Genomic DNA, 19,966 nt, shown 5'->3' with positions numbered 1-19,966 from the left:
GTCTTTGCACAACACGGACAAGCTGGCTGACAGTCACGAGTTCAAATCACATAAATAAACTTCACTTCTGAGCCAAGGTGTAAACGCATTGCCTCGCCATCAACGGGCACTCGATGGTCAAAAAAGAAGAAAAAAATATAAATACAACCTATACACCCTGAGCCATAACCGCGTTACGGATGAAGGCAATATATATATATATATATGGCTTGAGGACACACACACACACACACACACACACACACACACACACACACACACACGTTTATTGGTCCTGTGTGGCAGGTACAGGAAGATATCGTTGGGGTGAAAGTACAGGTGAGGTGAACACGCCGGCCGCAGTATGATCCTGCTCTCCGTCGCTACCACATCACCACAACCACAACAACTTTCCGAACTATGTAAGTTGCAGAGGTGCGTACAACTATTGACCACGATGTTGCACTAGTGTTTTATGTCTCTTTTGTTCTGATTACTACCAAAGTGAAGCCAAGTCTCTCTCTCTCTCTCTCTCTCTCTCTCTCTCTCTCTCTCTCTCTCTCTCTCTCTCTCTCTCTCTCTCTCTCTCTCTCTCTCTCTCACTCTCTCTCTCTAAGTTTTGAATGTGTGTGTGTGTGTGTGTGTGTGTGTGTGTGTGTGTGTGTGTGTGTGTGTGTGTGTGTGTGTGTGAGTCAAGCGAAGCAAGAGACAGCACAAAGCATCTGACCTTCAGTCAGTAAGATGTCACTGCTAACTAAGAGGAGCACCAGACGAGGGAGTGAGAGGCTAAAGGAGGTGACTGACTGAAGAGGAGGAGGAAGCAGGGAGCAGTCGTGTGCGAGGTATAGTGAGGAGTGCGGGGATGTGCGAGACGCGCATCGCCGATGCTCTCACAGACACGAGCCACCAACTGGAGGAGGAGGATGTTCCTGTGCTTCCTGGGACAAGCAAAGGCTGTGTCGCCCGGACATCTTGTCATCTTCAATACTCCATCTTGTCCTGCTGGAGTGGTCAGGAGTCTATACAATGACACAGGGGAAGCCTCGCCGTTTTTACTGTGACGCTGGTGGGTGGTGACGCGATTGACCGTGTTACGCCGGTGACGCCATTACGCAAGAGTGCGGTGCTGAGTGACGCTGGTGACGGTGTGGTGCTGAGAAACGCTGCTGACGGTGTGGTGCTGAGAAACGCTGCTGACGGTGTGCAACTGAGAAAGCGCAGGTGACGGTGTGGTGCTGAGAAAGCGCAGGTGACGGTGTGGTGCTGAGAAACGCTGCTGACGGTGTGGTGTTGAGAAACGCTGCTGACGGTGTGCAACTGAGAAAGCGCAGGTGACGGTGTGGTGCTGAGAAACGCTGCTGACGGTGTGGTGTTGAGAAACGCTGCTGACGGTGTGCAACTGAGAAAGCGCAGGTGACGGTGTGCAGCTGAGAAAGCCCAGGTGACGGTGTGGTGCTGAGAAACGCTGCTGACGGTGTGCAACTGAGAAAGCCCAGGTGACGGTGTGGTGCTGAGAAACGCTGCTGACGGTGTGGTGTTGAAGAGTAGCGCTAGGTGATTATGGTGCCGTATCTAAGACTGATGTTGATAAAGCTACTGCCATGGTTTTGAGTGATGCGTTACTGGGTGGGGTGGGTGTGGAGTGACGCTCGAGACTGTGACATTGTGACACTGAGGACGCTGTGATACAGATGAGTAACGTCGGTGCCCGTTCGGTGTGTATGAGTGACTGTCTGATTCACTGAGTGACGCTAGGTGCCGTCTGTTACAACTGTGCAACGCTAGTGACGGTCTGATGTTACAGAGTGACGCTAGTGATAGTGGAGTGTTAGGAAGTGAAATTGGTGACCTTGCGATGATGAGTGAGTGACGCTGGTGACGTGCTGCTGGTTATGTGACGTTTGACTGAAGACGGTGCAGCTTTGGTGAACAAAGCTCGTGACGGCGTGACGGTTATGGTGAGGGACGGTAACGTCGATTTGGTGTTCAATGAGTGACGGTGGCGACGCTTCGGCGTTGACGAGTACAGCTTGTGACGGTGTGGTGCTGAGTGACGCTTGTGACGGTGTGGTGCTGAGTGACGCTGGTGACGGTATGGTGCTGAGTGATGCTGATGACGGTGTGGTGCTGAGTGACGCTGGTGACGGTGTGGTGCTGAGTGACGCTGGTGACGGTGTGGTGCTGAGTGACGCTTGTGACGGTGTGGTGCTGAGTGACGCTGGTGACGGTATGGTGCTGAGTGATGCTGATGACGGTGTGGTGCTGAGTGACGCTGGTGACGGTGAGGTGCTGAGTGACGCTGGTGACGGTGTGGTGCTGAGTGACGCTGGTGACGGTGTGGTGCTGTGACGCTGGTGACGGTGTGGTGCTGAGTGATGCTGGTGACGGTGTGGTGCTGAGTGACGCTTGTGACGGTGTGGTGCTGAGTGACGCTGGTGACGGTGTGGTGCTGAGTGACGCTGGTGACGGTTTGGTGTTGGGTGACGCTGGTGACGGTGTGGTGCTGAGTGATGCTGGTGACGGTGTGGTGCTGAGTGACGCTTGTGACGGTGTGGTGCTGAGTGACGCTGGTGACGGTGTGGTGCTGTGACGCTGGTGACGGTGTGGTGCTGAGTGACGCTGGTGACGGTGTGGTGCTGAGTGACGCTTGTGACGGTGTGGTGCTGAGTGACGCTGGTGACGGTGTGGTGCTGAGTGATGCTGGTGACGGTGTGGTGCTAATGAGTGACGCTGGTGACGCCGTGGCACTGATGGCGATTTGACGTCAGCGATACTGTGTCAGCGGTGACGATGCGACACTTTGTGACGGCATTAGGTCTGCAAAGTTGGCGGTGTGGTGACGGTGACCTCCCGATAACTAGGTGTGACGGTGCAAGGCCTCCTGTGGCGGCGGCGGTGGTAGGGTGTAGGTGTAGGAGGTGGCGGTGGTGGTGGTAGGGTGTAGGTGTAGGTGGTGGCGGGGGTGGTAGGGTGTAGGTGTAGGTGGCGGAGGTAGGGTGTAGGTGTAGGTGGTGGTGGTGGTGGTAGGGTGTAGGTGTAGGTGGTGGCGGGGGTGGTAGGGTGTAGGTGTAGGTGGCGGTGGTAGGGTGTAGGTGTAGGTGGTGGTGGCAGAATCTTTTCCGTGTGGTGGAGCGTTATAAGGTGGCGGTGGGAAAGAGGGTTTGGCTTGCCTCTCGTTTGAGGAGCACCTGTGCCAACATCACGCCAACAGCAGCCTTGAAAAGTACGTTTTATGAATAAGAGTCGTCATTCACTCCCTCCAGTGCAGCCCTCCCCTGGTACACACACGCAATATAATATTTTCCTTAATATATAGTATCAATTTCTGACCCATTTTCTTCGGTAGCAAACCAGCTCCTGAGGCCTGCGTTGTCGCATCTCTAGTATCACTTCTCGTTATGATGTAAGGAGGCGGGGAGGAGCTTGGGGTTCACCCCTTCTTTCAACTTCCTTCCTTCCGCTGCGAAATGTAGTCCATCCCATTTCTGGCTGATCAACTCTTTGTTTTCTATGGTTCATTCAATCGTTTTTGTTTGTTTGTTTGTTTGTTGTATGTCTTGTCGATTCATTCGTGTGCCTCTTTGTCCCCTTCTACTTTCTGAGATCAGGGTGAATGCGTGAGAGTTCCTGAGCTCTGTGTGAACAATGAGTGTTCAATTCAGTGTGACCCGTCAGTGCCTTTGATCTCAAGTGTGACACACGAACGTTTTCAAGCTCAAGGGTGATCTACAACTATTTTGCAAGAGGATGCCAACATGTTTATTGTCTTCACAGAATTCTGAACTTCGTGTTGGTACCTCATGTTCTCTCACTGTTCTTAAATATAACTTTAGGTTAATGTTAGCTTCTTTTACATTTCCTCTCCTTCCCTTTCTGCCTTTACCTGGGTCATCTCTTCCTAGATGTCCTGCTTATCACCTGCTAACTCTTCTCTCTTCCTTCTTGCAAGACTTCCTCGATCTTTTCTTCTCTCTTAACTTCCTCATCTTCTGCCCAGCCTGATCAATGTTGTCTTCTACTTCCTCAATACTTTCCCTTGTCATCTTCCGCCACCTCTTCTTAGTTCTCCTGTTTCCTTCCTGGTGTCGCTGTTCCGCCACTGCTACATCTCTTCCTCATTATCTAATCCTCTTCCTACTCTCTAGCAGGTCTTCCTTGCTGTCCTACACTCTTTTCCTTCTTCTCCTCTCCCTTTCGTAGCGTCTCTCCCTCCTCGTTGCCTAATCCCCTTGTCTTTTTCTCCTTATCGTCCCTCTCTTAACCTTATCATCAGTATCCATCCCTGCAGGAAGAAGCTGGGCAAAGCGGTGGTGTTGAGTCTCATCTTAATGGCCCTGGTGGGTCTCGCGAGAAAGACCCCTCTGACTTACGTGGACCAGAGGCACCAGAACACCACCGGTGGTGACCTTGACGTAGTGAAGGAGATTCACAATTTACGAGGTGAGGTAGTCCTCCATTTCTGTAGCCGAGGTAGTAGAGCTCTGACGCCACTTCACTGGCTATCAAGAGGTAGTAGAGCTGTGACGCCACTTCACTGGCTATCAAGGGGAAGTAGAGCTGTGACGCCACTTCACTGGCTATCAAGGGCTACGTAGTAGAGCTCTGACGCCACTTCACTGGCTATCAAGGGGTAGTAGAGCTGTGACGCCACTTCACTGGCTATCAAGGGGTGGTAGACCTGTCCGTGCCGGATGCTCGGACAGATAACACCAGATGCCCTTCGTGTTTTTCTCCTTGAAATATGAGGATAATTTTAATTTCTGCTGTAATAACATCCTCCAAAGCAGTGGGTTTAAGAGCTTCTTATGTCGGACATATAGAGAGAATAATACCGATTGGATCATACCAGCAGACGCACAGTAAACGAGCTTCATCTCATAGAAAATGAGAACCCAACTAAGTCAAATGCCTCTCAACCTTTTTTTTTTGTTTTTTTTTTTCCCCTCCTCCGACGCACCATCCTAGGCTAGGTTATTTCTTCTTTTTTCTCTCTCCCACGGCACACTTCTGGTGAATTATAAACGAAATATCTAAATCGATAAAGTAAAAAAAAAAATACATTTACTGCTTATATCGCCATATGGTATTTTTAAGGAGTAAGTCACGCAAACGCCCTTCCGTATTGGCCGTAGGCTTACTCTACGTTATGGTCTGACGCTGCCCTAAGATCCTCATAACTCGAACACAACGTCCATGAATTTCATTATAAAAAGGCTTCCATGGGATCATTTATAGGCTCTTATATTCTCAATATCCTATTCAGTACATGTGCTGACGCGTATACATTCTTCTCGTAGAAATTATGTGTTCATGATACTTTATCTGCGTCTAGCTGGCATCACGAACAGAGCGAAGACTCCCCAAGCCTCGAAATAACTTTCCTTGGACCAGCGCTACGCTTTATAAAGATATTCAACCAGTTTTTGTTCTTGTCTTTCAAGCGCAGTAATTTATAAAGTGTGGGTAATACGGATGAAAAAAATGCTGTGATTTAACTAACGTCAGTCCCAAGACCTCACCTAGTGTCACCCCTCCCTCCCTCCACAGTAAAGGTACAGAGGGTGCTGGACACAATAGCGGCTCAGATGCCGGCCACGACTCAACGTTATCTGCCGACCGTTTACGTCGTCACTCCAACATACCAGCGACTGGAGCAGGTAGGCCCACTTTGAACTAGTTGCTTATTTATGGACTCACATCATCCCTTCCCCATCACTCAAACTCACTTCTTGAACCTATAAATAATTACCATATGTTCTACATGATGATGAATGACGACGAGTATTGATGCGCGGAGCATGCGCTTCAGTTGGCTTCATCTGGAAAGGGCTTGGCCGTGGGATATAAGAATGAGAGGGGGGGGGGGGGGGACTGCATCAAGTTACAAGGGGACCTGGACAAACATGAAAGATGGTCGAATACATGAGTAATGAAATGCAACCCGAGTGAATGCAAAGTAATAAACCATGGGAAACAGTGGTTATAAGACATAAGTTGCAGGAATCTATATGTGAGCGGGACATGGGACCTGACACTGACCACCCTAACCTATTGCAAGAGTCCTACATCAAGAGAATGGTAAAAGGTGACAAACTGTTTATTGGCAAATATTAGACTCGTATTGCACAAGGTGGATACAGAAATATTCAGCAAAAGAAAGTATGTGAAGAAGTACTTTTACAGTACAACAGCTGTGGTTGAACTCTGTAATCAATCCACTTGTGAATGCGAATATCATACAAAGTTTGAAATCTAGTACGAATGCAAAAAAAAAAAAAAAGTTCAAGGGATGGGGGTCCCACGAGTGCAGAACTCCTTTCCCGTACTGTACAAATAGGCAATTACATATACGCATATGCAAATACAGAAATGCAAATACGCAAACACATCACCTCAAACGTTTCCCCTGTGATCATTTCACCAGCCTCACGTACTCCTGATGCACAGTATCTACTCACGTATGTGACCCACCGCCTGGTGAACCCCACCGGGTCCTGACTAATTCAGCGACTTCACTAGTTCAGCTTTAGGAATCCTCGTTCTCACTGTCGTAATTCTGAGCTTCCGTCTGTTCCAGTGAGACGCATATTGTAATAAATGACTTGCATCGATGCGACTGTATCTCCTCAGTGGTCTAGATCGGCAAATTCATCTCCCTATGGTAAATATCTTGGTAGCTTGTAGGGTGCGGCTGCGAGAGACGGACTTTTGTCACACATTCTTTGTGCTTAACCAAAGGTCGATGAAAGAAGAGGCTGATCCATCAACAACCACGGAGATAACTCGGCCAGAGAGGAAGCTAGATATGAAGGAGCAAACTGAGGGAGGGAAGCCAATAGAAGGGCATGGAGTCCTTGAAAAAAGTATGATATCCGAGACAAAGACAGCTTTACAGAAAATGTGATGCGCATGCACCCTACGGTTTCTCTCTCTCTTTTTTTTTTTTTATACGATCCCAGCATCAGAACTACGGCCACATATCGCACGATATCTGCGCCTAAGTAAAGCAGTCAAGGGGATATCAGGCACTGAGGAATATAACATCATTTTAGTCTCTCGTGAAGTCGTCACCTTCCACAGATCCCGGAGATCACCAGATTAGGCCAGACGCTCATGAACGTCCCCAAAGTCCACTGGATCGTCGCCGAGGACGCTAATACGACCAACCCAGAGATGGTGAAATACCTCCAGTTCACCGGCATCCCTTACACCTACCTGCTCAGTAAGTACCACTTCCTGTACACCAGTAATCGTGTTACCTCATACCAATGCCAGTCAGCAAGCGTCTCTTCTTACACCAACCTATGCAGCTGGTACCTTCCCCTGGGCCTGCCTTCTAATCATAACTGCTCTGTAGCTACTCTCCCAAATCCCGTGTATTACGTGTGTAACTTGGCCAACAACCATCCGCTCAAAACGTACTTTTCCCTGGGTAAGTAACCTTCCGATATCTGTACTATCAGCATCTAATCATACTGCCCAGTGAGTGCCTGCTATACACACACACACACACACACACACACACACACACACACACACACCTGATCATCAGGAATGTAACTTCACATTCATATACCTGCTAAGATGTTGTGTCCTACACCCTCGTACTCAGTCAAACCTATACCTACCAGATCCTTATACTAACTAAGCAACTGCCTAACCCTACACTCTCCTACACTCTAAGCACCTTATCCTACACCCATTCCCTCACAAAGCACCATTCCCCACTCCTAGCCGCTCAGCATGTACGTACCTTCTATATCCTTTCCGACTGAAATTCCTGTTAACATAAAACTTCTTTGCATCTTTCTCAACAAGTATCGGGTAAATCTTTCTTTCCATCTCACAAGAACTATATCATTTATACTTAAGAATATGAAAGTTGTGATCAAGTCTGGCCACATTTTTCTCTTTTTGTTCATGTTGCCCAAGTTAGGCGCCTTTACCTTCTTGGTCATTAACCCAACCAAAGGACAAAAAATAACTAAATCATACAAAACGGAGCAACCACACTGATTACCAGGCGCCTAGCCACCACGCACGTTGAACACCTGCACAAGAAAAAAAAAAAGTACTTCCAATGCGATCTCAATTCAGTACGCCTTGGTGCTCAATTCCTTGCAACACACTAGACCCCTTCATAACAATCCACCAGGCGGAGAAATAAAAAAAAAAAGCTTAACCTTACATAAGTAACACTTCAGGAACCTATGCTTTCAAATCCCTTCTCCCTCAATAAACACGACACTGATGAATTAATGGACATCCGTCCTCAAACCTAGTCTTACATCATCCTTCCAGCCTGATCTTAAACTGTTCTCCCAACCTGGTCTTAACCCGTCCTCCCAGCCTAGTTCTAAACCGTTCTCCCAGCCTAGTCTTAGCCCCGTCCTCCCAGCCTAGTTCTAAACCGTTCTCCCAGCCTAGTTCTAAACCGTCCTCCCAGCCTAGTTTTAAACCGTTCTCCCAGCCTAGTCTTAACCCGTCCTTCCAGCCTAGTCTTGAACTCCACTCTACCAGACCTACACTCATCTTAAATGACACTCCTGAGGTATGTGCGAATTTGCACTATTTCTCTGTGCTTTGTGGACGCCACATACCCGTCGAAAATGACAAATCATCAATCAGTTCAACACATCACATGCCCCAGAAGCCCAAAATGCGATATCCACAACAGAGATAATGAAGATTATTCCTCTGTCGTCCTGCATCCACCCCTGTACACGTGAACACAACACTACCACACTTGTGGTCCACGTGAGATACACCCGACTTCGTGAGCGCTGCGGAAGCACGCACCACAGGAGGGGGTTCAACCCCACCACCACTGCAAACACCATTTCAACTTAACCCGAGCAAGACCCTGCGTGGGACCACGATGCAACCATCATGAGAATGACACCGAAAACTTTCTAGACCCAACTGCCTTGCATTCTTGCGGGAAATATCGAAAATGAACGAAAAAAAAAAAAAGAAAAACTTACATATATTACTTTCACTCAAGGATAAATGAACACTGATGACTATGACGGAAATAGAAACTCACAAGAAAACTATGAAAAAAAAAATCAAAATTATCATTAATCATACATAAATGAATTGCAGGTGTTCAAATATCCGTCACCGGTCGCTTAATACAACTCTCAATAACCGACAACAAGTCTAAGGGGTTTCTTTTCACTGGCCTCCCGTGGTGTAAGCGGTTCGCGACGCATTCACGGGCCGCCCAGGGTCGAGCGCATAGGTTCCAATCCTGGCTTGCGGCAGTCAGTCCACAGTCAACCCAGTTGTTTATCAACTCCCAGAAAATGGTCGATAAAATGGGTACCTGGCTCAGGATATATATATATATATATATATATATATATATATATATATATATATATATATATATATATATATATATATATATATATATATATATATATATATATTTCCCGCGTTAGCGAGGTAGCGTTAAGAACAGAGAACTGGGCCTTTTTTGGAATATCCCCACCTGGCCCCCTCTGTTCCTTCTTTTGGAAAATTAAAAAAAAAAACGAGAGGGGAGGATTTCCAGCCCCCCGCTCCCTCCCCTTTTAGTCGCCTTCTACGACACGCAGGGAATATGTGGGAGGTATTCTTAATCCCCTATCCCCAGGGATAATATATATATATATATACTATCATGATAATATTATGTAACTTTAAAACTACATATTCACAAACTTACGACAATGGGAACGTACATGAAATCGGTTTTTGCAAACTTGTCAATCATACCTGGACAAAAATTTACCATTTGATCTTCATCAGCTCCGATGCCAGAGGAGTACAAGAAAAGAACAGGTGTCCCTAAACCCAGGGGCGTCGCTAATAGGAACGGGGGTATGGACTGGATCCGGATGCACGCCACGGAGGGAGTCATGTACTTCGCGGACGATGACAACACCTACGACATCCGCATCTTCGAGGAGGTAAGTTCTCTGACCGTTCTGTTACGTTCTTCTCCTGATGTTCTCCTGTTTGTTCTGCCAGGATGCTGTGGTTCACTTGCTTCTTGTTCTTCTTCTGTTGCTGATCTTCATTTGTTTGTTGTGTCGTGCTCACGTCGCCTGACCTCTACCTCACACAGGATGATCTGGTTTTTATCCTGTGACAGATGCGGTACACGAAGAGGGTCTCCATGTTCCCCGTAGGGCTGGTGACGCATTTCGGGCTATCCACGCCTGTGGTGAAGGACGGCAACTTCGTGGAGTGGTACGACGGGTGGGTTGCCGGCCGCAAGTTCCCCGTGGACATGGCTGGCTTTGCTGTCTCCGTCCAGTTCCTGCTGTCGGTAATTGGCTGGAGTGTATGACAGGGTTGGGGAAGTTATTGGAATGGCTGTATAAGAGATGGGCTCAAGGTGCTTGGCGTGAAACGAGGCTGGGATAACACGAGGCGGGTGTACTTCTCTTTTGTTTGAACAGACTAAACACGGGTGTAAAAAATAAAAACATGCCCTAACCAAAACCATCGTGGATGGAAGTAAAAAATAAGGAACTGGAGATGAAATAAAAGGCTCCGGAAGGGAAGTAGAGAATTCCACGGCTTTACCTCACGAGAAAAGAATGAAGCACTGTGGCGGTGAATCCTCGCCTGGCACGTCTTCACAGCCATTCTGCGAGACGTGAGCCCAAGCTTTTGTGGCTGGATCACAAGTAGACAGATGACTGGCGGAGCGTAATACTTTTGCGCTACCGCTCACAGGATGAGCATGGGTTGCACCACAAATTTGCTGGGGTTACCGGCACAAATTCAAAAAATTCCTATTAAGGTTATTATATATATATATATATATATATATATATATATATATATATATATATATATATATATATATATATATATATATATATATATATATAGTTTTCTTCACAAGCATCTCACTCACTGAGGCTTCTCCTGTGTTAGGCGGGGTCGCGCTGCCGAAAATTTTATTGCGGGTCATGCAATCATCAGGTGTTCACCCTTATCCGTGTTACATATATGCTAGCTGCAGAACAGCTGCAAAACAACAAGGCTGCATTAGTTAGGTTACCTTTGGTGATCAATCATTCTGATCGTGATTTCGTCGTTTTTTCTTTCCCGTTGGGTCTAGTTTGGTATATAAAAAAACCCAAAGAATTACTACATTTTCCTCTCTTTTTCCCCCCACACAGTGGATCAATGGCGTAGAATGGGATGAAGTTTGCTTCAGACACATGGGTGGTTGATATGCTATAATAAGGCGTCTGTAGTAGATCAGCGTCTACCAAGCTAAATATATATATATATATATATATATATATATATATATATATATATATATATATATATATATATATATATATATATATATATATATATATATATATATATATTGTCCCTGGGGATAGGGGAGAAAGAATACTTCCCACGTATTCCCTGCGTGTCGTAGAAGGCGACTAAAAGGGGAGGGAGCGGGGGGCTGGAAATTCTCCCCTCTTGTTTTCTTTTTTTTTTAATTTTCCAAAAGAAGGAACAGAGAAGGGGGCCAGGTGAGGATATTCCCTCAGAGGCCCAGTCCTCTGTTCTTAACGCTACCTTGCCAATCCGGGAAATGGCGAATTGTTTGAAAGAAAGAAATATATATATATATATATATATATATATATATATATATATATATATATATATATATATATATATATATATATATATCACATTGCCTACCATCTGTTGTTACACCAGATGCATAATAAGGAGGAACGGGTTTCATGTGTGTGTGTGTGTGTGTGTGTATGAGAGAGAGAGAGAGAGAGAGAGAGAGAGAGAGAGAGAGAGAGAGAGAGAGAGAGAGAGAGAGAGAGAGAGAGAGAGAGAGATCAGAGAAAGATCAATGAATATCATGATCACCTTTGGTCCCTGTCCTTACCAAAAAAAAAAAAAAAAGACACAGAATGGAGACAGTACAATAGCGAGTTCAAAGACGATAACTGGCCTGGGAAACACATCCAACGACATCAGGTTTTATGACGCAAATTTATCTAACTTAAGAGAGCGAGAGTTAAGGCATGATTTGATAGTGGTACTGAAAAATCACAAGAGGCTTTGCTTATATACTGATATAGCCAGCTATCTAAGATAAGATTTGTCAGACTTCATTCATACTAACTGATACAACCTCGCAGGCAAACGTTTGACTTCGAGAGCATCACCAGAGATAGGTTTAAGAATGAACATTTCGCTTCAAGTCCACGACTGACATTATTTTCGCCTTTCGCGCCTCCTGTTTTCTTACTCTTACCACACTATAATCTCTGCGCTCGTGAGCTCTTCTATCCAGCAGTCTGTTACTAGTTTCATTCCTTTTGTGTCCTTCCTTCACAAAGCCACAACTACTTTTGCTCTTCACCTGAGCTGGCCATGGATGGAGCACGTTTTCGCCAGCGCCACGATGGTTACGATCAAATGTACTACATGACTTGCTAAGGCTCGAGTCGTGCAGTATCATGTTTGCAGGTGACGCTCAACTTCTGAGGCACAAGCGGTATTCAGTGCTGAAACAGGACAGAGGGAACTGGATAGTTTCCGGCCTCAGTCAGGTACATGGTCAATGACATCGTTACTCCATGAAATGAAGTGATAAAGACCTGGGCCCAGTGGTATGAGGCCGGGCTTCAAATATCTTTGAGGGAACAAATTACAGGAATACGTGCCAGAAGGACTAACGAAAACCACAGTGGGATTTCAAACAAAAACTGAGTAGTACCAAAGCTGCCTTCGCGTACAGTCACACTATCGTCCTCCAGTAAATGAATCGTTATTATTCTTTACCTCCGCCCCAAACCACTAACCCGCGAACTCAAGACTGTCGTTTGCCCACAGGTTCCGAGCGCCAAGATGCCCTTCCAGCCAGGCTACGAAGAGACGGGCTTCCTCTCAAGTCTGTTCATCAAGCCACAAGATCTAGAGTTTGTGGCTGATAACTGCACCAAGGTAATAATAAATATTCCCTGTGTATCTACACGATAGACACGTCTCTCCTTCCCTGCCGTCTACTGCAGGACACACTCCTCCTCCCGTCTACTACAGGACACATCCTTCCTCTCGTCTACTGCAGGACACACTCCTCCCGCTTACTACAGGACACATGCATCCTCCCGTCTACTGCAGGATACGCCCCTCCTCCCACCTATAAGACCAGAAGCCATCCTCATACCACCTATAAGACCCGAAGCCACCCTCACACCACCTATAAGACCCGAAGCCATCCTCATACCACCTATAAGACCCGAAGCCACCCTCACACCACCTATAAGACCCGAAGCCATCCTCATACCACCTATAAGACCCGAAGCCACCCTCACACCACCTATAAGACCCGAAGCCATCCTCATACCACCTATAAGACCCGAAGCCACTCTCACACCACCTATAAGACCCGAAGCCATCCTCATACCACCTATAAGACCCGAAGCCACTCTCACACCACCTGTAAGACCCGAAGCCATCCTCATACCACCTATAAGACCCGAAGCCACCCTCACACCACCTATAAGACCCGAAGCCACCCTCACACCACCTATAAGACCCGAAGCCATCCTCATACCACCTATAAGACCAGAAGCCACCCTCACACCACCTATAAGACCCGAAGCCATCCTCATACCACCGATAAGACACGAAGCCACCCTCACACCACCTATAAGACCCGAAGCCATCATCATCCATAATCCTGGTGGACCAGGGTACTCCCCCAATCTTGTTTCAAGCCACCAACAGAACCCTTTCCTCTTCACATTCAAATTACATCCCGCCTCTCCATACATTCTCACAGAAGAAGTAAAAAATCCTCTCCTCACCTTCACATCACTGAGGCACACACGGGCCTACAGCAACCTCCCTCCCCTTAACTTAACGTGGCGGTGATACTCCTTCTGATGGTCTGCAGATCTACGTGTGGCACACCAAGACGCAGAAGAACCAACGTTCCAGCAGGATGATCCTCGACCCCAAGTACGACGGCACCAACCTACGTCAGCTCCAGACGCACATGACCATCAGCGACAATTGATACAAACATCACTTCGTAGTCTCTACGTTGCCTCTGGCTGTGACGCGTTCAGCCTCTCCGTCCAACACTGGAATCATCCAGGAACTGCTTTACCTCACCGCATCATCACCAGTATACCAGGGACGTCACTACAGCAGTGTTCTGACTGGGCTGTTAACACTGGTATAAGTCTCTGAATATCACTGTCATTCTGAGTGCTGTCCCAATGTACCGCCGTATGCGCATCTCATTACGTAAACGGTTCCAGAGACGCTGGAGTATTTGTGAGCGTATGGTGGATTGGGTGCGGTACCTTGACTTCTGCACTGTTCATTGATTGAACCGTTTCAGGGCGTGTGATTCGAGAATATCGTAATATTCTTTCGATATTCCATTGTTCCAATTTTATAGAAAAATAAATACAGGTTCAACGACCGATCTTTTGAAAACGTTTAACTCATTCAACCCTTCAACGTGTAGTGTAGCGAGATGTTATGACAACAGAAATGAAGAGAGAGAGAGAGAGAGAGAGAGAGAGAGAGAGAGAGAGAGAGAGAGAGAGAGAGAGAGAGAGAGAGAGAGAGAGAGAGAGAGAGACTATAGCCGTCCAGATCGTCGAGTTAACAAAGCCATGCGTTGAAGCACCGATCACTGATGATGATGATGATAGGATGAGGAGGAAGAGGAGGAGAAGGAAGAGGAGGAGGAGGAAGATGCACGACCCCAACTTGGCCAACAGGTCGACCGCCTGTCGTTCATGATGATGACATAACAAGGTTGGCTGAAGTACATAGCAGGGTTGGCGGAAGTATATTTTCAGAAAGTACTTTGAGCATGAGTACACTTGGACAAAGTTGTCGTCGCTCGTATTTCACAGTCCACCCCAGCTGGAGAATGAAACGTAATAGGAGGCCATAAGGACAGAAGCTGCCAGATATAAACTTATCCCTGCAAACCTTTTTCTCTCTTTTTCTTCACGTTAGCTGGGACGACGGAACGCGCAGATGAGGGGCCCTAATCAAGGGTGGATGAACAGCTGGGTTGACTATGGACCGACTGCCGCAACCAGGATTCGAGCCTATGCGCTCGATCCTGGGCGACCCGTGAATGCGTCATGGTCGGGTACGCTAACCGATACACCACGGAAGAAATTAAACAAAACAAAACAAAAAAAACAAAAACACTGTGAGCTGAGAAAGTCTAGGTACTCAGTTTGGCCCAAGCAAATGTCATATGCTCTTTTCTATTTTTCTTCCTTGTGTACGATGTGAACTGACAGACGTCGTAGGCGAAATTTGTAAACGGTTTTCTGTCTTGATCACATAATCAGTTTCATGACAGGGACGACGGTGGTGGTGGTGCCAGACACGAAAACCACACACACCACATACTGTTTTGATCCTACTGTCTCATCCTTGTATCTCCCCTGAAGATGCAATTACACGAAAGTGCACTTGGGACTTCGTGTTTCATTTTCCCCTCATCGGTATCAGCTCTTTTTTTTCCTTCCACAGTTGTACATGAGCATACCAGTGCACACACACACACACACACACACACACACACACACACACACACACACACACACGCACACACAGTCTGTACGGCAGAGCGTCTGTCTGTATCAGTCTGCACCTGTGGACGTTTAGTTTCTGTCATAGCTCTGTTTCTCAGCTTATGTGTTGTGTACGAATTCTGATATCTTGCGTCCCACATAATCACGGGGAAATGTCGGGCGCTGTCCTGAGTGAAGATTTGCTGTCCCATAGAAAGGTTGTTCGTCTTAGTGTGTGTGTGTGTGTGTGTGTGTGTGTGTGTGTGTGTGTGTGTGTGTGTGTGTTATGGACGAGTCAGCTAGGAATATCGTTACCCACATCACAGCTGGTATGGAAATGGCAATCACGGTATGGTAATGATGGGACGCGGTGGCAGTGAATACTAATAACAACCAGACTCTGCTTACAATCTATCATATACCTTGTCGGAGTTCTTGCATCTGGCACATACATAAATGGTGTTTCATCAAGGCAGGAGACAGGCCGAAGGGCGAGTCGGTCCTGATCTCAACAATGGAAAGAGATAACTGCATCTTAGGTACGTGATCAAACAGCCTACACTGTAAGGAGAGAGTTACCAGTAATATGCTAGAGTTGAGAGGTGGACGGGATGGGACAGAAACTGTGGTGCAGGACCAGAGTTGGTGGACGCCGTAGATAATCTATAACACTATACATACATACATATATATATATATATATATATATATATATATATATATATATATATATATATATATATATATATATATATATATATATAATTTATTTATTTATTATACTTTGTAGCTGTTTCCCGCGTTAGCGAGGTAGCGCAAGGATGCAGACGAAAGAATGGCCCAACCCACCCATATACAAATGTATATACATACACGTCCACACACGCACATATATATACCAACACACAGACATATACATATTTATACACATGTGCATAATTCATACTGTCTGCCCTTATTCATTTCCGTCGCAACCCCGCTATATATATATATATATATATATATATTTACTCTCAACTTTCTTCTTCCACACACTTTACCAAACTCAGTCACCAGCTTCTGCAGTTTCTCACATGAATCAGCCACCAGCGCTGTATCATCAGCGAACAACAATTGACTCACTTCCCAAGCTCTCTCATCCCCAACAGACTTCATACTTGCCCCTCTTTCCAGGACTCTTGCATTCACCTCCTTTACAACCCCATCCATAAACAAATTAAACAACCATGGAGACATCACACACCCCTGCCGCAAACCTACATTCACTGAGAACCAATCACTTTCCTCTCTTCCTACACGTACACATGCCTTACATCCTCGATAAAAACTTTTCACTGCTTCTAACAACTTGCCTCCCACACCATATATTCTTAATACCTTCCACAGAGCATCTCTATTAGGTACAGTAGGGGTGAGGGTCAAGTCAATTGGGAGGTGAGTTTGAATGGAGAAAAACTGGAGGAAGTGAAGTGTTTTAGATATCTGGGAGTGGATCTGTCAGCGGATGGAACCATGGAAGCGGAAGTGGATCATAGGGTGGGGGAGGGGGCGAAAATTTTGGGAGCCTTGAAAAATGTGTGGAAGTCGAGAACATTATCTCGGAAAGCAAAAATGGGTATGTTTGAGGGAATAGTGGTTCCAACAATGCTGTATGGTTGCGAGGCGTGGGCTATGGATAGAGATGTGCGCAGGAGGATGGATGTGCTGGAAATGAGATGTTTGAGGACAATGTGTGGTGTGAGGTGGTTTGATCGAGTAAGTAACGTAAGGGTAAGAGAGATGTGTGGAAATAAAAAGAGCGTGGTCGAGAGAGCAGAAGAGGGTGTTTTGAAATGGTTTGGGCACATGGAGAGAATGAGTGAGGAGAGATTGACCAAGAGGATATATGTGTCGGAGGTGGAGGGAACGAGGAGAAGAGGGAGACCAAATTGGAGGTGGAAAGATGGAGTGAAAAAGATTTTGTGTGATCGGGGCCTGAACATGCAGGAGGGTGAAAGGAGGGCAAGAAATAGAGTGAATTGGAGTCATGTGGTATACAGGGGTTGACGTGCTGTCAGTGGATTGAAGCAAGGCATGTGAAGCGTCTGGGGTAAACCATGGAAAGCTGTGTAGGTATGTATATTTGCGTGTCTGGACGTGTGTATGTACATGTGTATGGGGGGGGGGGGGTTGGGCCATTTCTTTCGTCTGTTTCCTTGCGCTACCTCGCAAACGCGGGAGACAGCGACAAAGTATAAAAAAAAAAAAAAAAAAAAAAAAAAAAATATATATATATATATATATATATATATATATATATATATATATATATATATATATATATATATAAATATATATATATATATATATATATATATAGAGAGAGAGAGAGAGAGAGAGAGAGAGAGAGAGAGCCAGGGCGTGACTCCCGAGGACGACCGGACAGGTGTTGGACGACGAGGAGGGGCAGAGCTACATATCGGAGCGTCACCAGTAAATCGTTCCCTCCTCGTATGCATAAGCAGGTCATGTATTCATAACAGGTCACAGATATTCCACACACACACACACACACACACACACACACACACACACAGAAAAGCCAGCATACGAGAAACCTGTCGAAAGAGAATTTATTTTATAGCTCTGGTGGTGGACGACCGACAGCATCTATACGAGAGAATGTGGCAAATGAAGGGATCATACAGTGGTTTAAAAGGCTGCGCTGATGTGACCTATCCGAGAGATGAGGACGGAGGGAGGGGGGAAGCTGGAAACTTAGAACACACGTACATATACAATGACAAGGTTGGGCGCCAGCCGTTCGCTGGAAAGGATTGTTCAGAAACACTGGTTTTAGTACAACCCTAATTATGGGGCAAATATCAGAATTGTTAACAATGTTATACTTAGCTTATATTTGGTCTCTAATAGAGTGCTAGCCACCAGTTTTGGTCCTACACAATAGCAATTGTATCAACAGACTTGGGAAAAAAAAAATACATTCAAAATGAAACCTTTAGAATCATACCTGCTTGCCCGAAGTCCACTAAAGTACCCAACATGCAGAAAGAACTTGGTAATTCACGGCACTGAAGACAGAATACTTGAAATCAACTCAATCTTATGATAGGAGGGGAAACTTCTGCGTGCTGATCCAAATAGTGTTGTCTCTGAAGCATCCTTAGACCACATATGCCACGGCAAAAGTGAAAATAAATGCATCCAAATAACAGCCAACCACATGACAATGTTTGGTGTACATAATTTGTATAAAATCAGGAAGCAGCAGCATTTCCTGCCTCCCTGGCAGATAACTCCCTTTGACGTTACAGCACCTACTTATCCACCCAAGTATGTAATCATCTTGAACACTTAGCCAAGACCAGTGCTCTTGGAACATATACAATAGACTCCAGACTGACAATAACATAGCCTAGTCCATCTATACTGACGGCTCTCGCGACTCTGCCACTGGGAGGGCAGGCAGTACTGCCACTGTGATGCAGCCTAATGGTAACAGATTAGAGAACATTTTCACACTAAACAACTGGGCATCTATACTCTACAAACTGAACTGTTCGTCATACTCATCGCACTTGAGCAGGTAGACATCACAGCCACAGGCAGTTTCATTATTTCTGATGCTTTATCTTAGCTACTTGCACTTCAACACCCTGAGATCAGAATGTAGCATTCTGGTCTCTGAAGCCAGACACAAGTACTCAGACATTCAAAGGGATTCAAATCAAAGTGTTATGGATGCCCTACCATATAGGCCTCCGTGAGCATGACAAAGTTGATGCTCTAGTCAAACTTGCCGCAGTGAAGGTGATGTTGAAAACATTAGGTTGTCAATTAGGAGCCTTAAAACTGTAATTAGAAGGGAACTAACTGACCTTTTTGAAGCATGAAGACTAGTTCAGATAAGCAAAAGTAAAAACATTTTCCATCATAGTGAAATGCGTAAAGTAAAACATGTAAATGGATCAAGTAATAAGATCAGCAGATTACATGTTGTAACTGCTAGACCAAGGCTAGGCTATAGGTAGCATCGGCGCCTTGGCCTCGCTGAAGATGTTAATCATGTGAACTGTAAAGTTTGTGGTCAAAGATCTGGCCACAAATTAGAAAACTATGTCGTAGAATGTGAAAAAATAGAGCTTCTTATGGACAGATCTAAACAAACACTGCAAGAATTGTCACAACACCTCACTGTTGATAACATAATACCTAAAATTCAAAGTTTGTATCCACTTTTTGCATCTGGTCGGTAAAGTTTTCCATACGAAACTATGTAATGTATGTACTGAAATACGAAGTGCAACATCTTATGTAATATCAACTCACTGCGGTCTGACTAAGACCCTTTTTGACCCCTGTAATCCCTTTGCGCCACCTCTCGCTGGAGGAGC

General features: G+C 45.8%; 1 protein-coding gene across 5 annotated transcripts; it reads left to right on the top strand.

Annotated features, from left to right (window-relative positions):
• Window positions 1-290: 290 nt before the first annotated feature.
• On the top strand, window positions 291-14,612 carry LOC139758087 (galactosylgalactosylxylosylprotein 3-beta-glucuronosyltransferase P-like). Of its 5 annotated transcripts, none has more exons than XM_071679171.1 (8): window positions 291-401; window positions 4,268-4,419; window positions 5,527-5,636; window positions 7,060-7,201; window positions 9,775-9,935; window positions 10,121-10,297; window positions 12,850-12,960; window positions 13,916-14,612. In XM_071679171.1, coding segments are annotated over exons 1-8 (978 nt in total). In that variant the 5' UTR covers window positions 291-399; the 3' UTR covers window positions 14,039-14,612. The 5 variants fall into 5 exon arrangements, with proteins under 5 accessions (XP_071535272.1, XP_071535271.1, XP_071535273.1 ...); XM_071679170.1 differs by having other exon boundaries at window positions 317-414; XM_071679172.1 differs by lacking the exon at window positions 291-401 and adding an exon at window positions 710-1,045.
• The last annotated feature ends 5,354 nt before the right edge of the window (window positions 14,613-19,966 follow it).

This window comes from Panulirus ornatus, chromosome 29 (genome assembly GCF_036320965.1).
Source record: "Panulirus ornatus isolate Po-2019 chromosome 29, ASM3632096v1, whole genome shotgun sequence".
NCBI classification, from domain to species: Eukaryota; Metazoa; Arthropoda; class Malacostraca; order Decapoda; family Palinuridae; genus Panulirus; species Panulirus ornatus.
The sequence above is the reverse complement of the archived record's forward strand: the minus strand, read 5'-3'. Positions and strand labels throughout refer to the sequence as shown.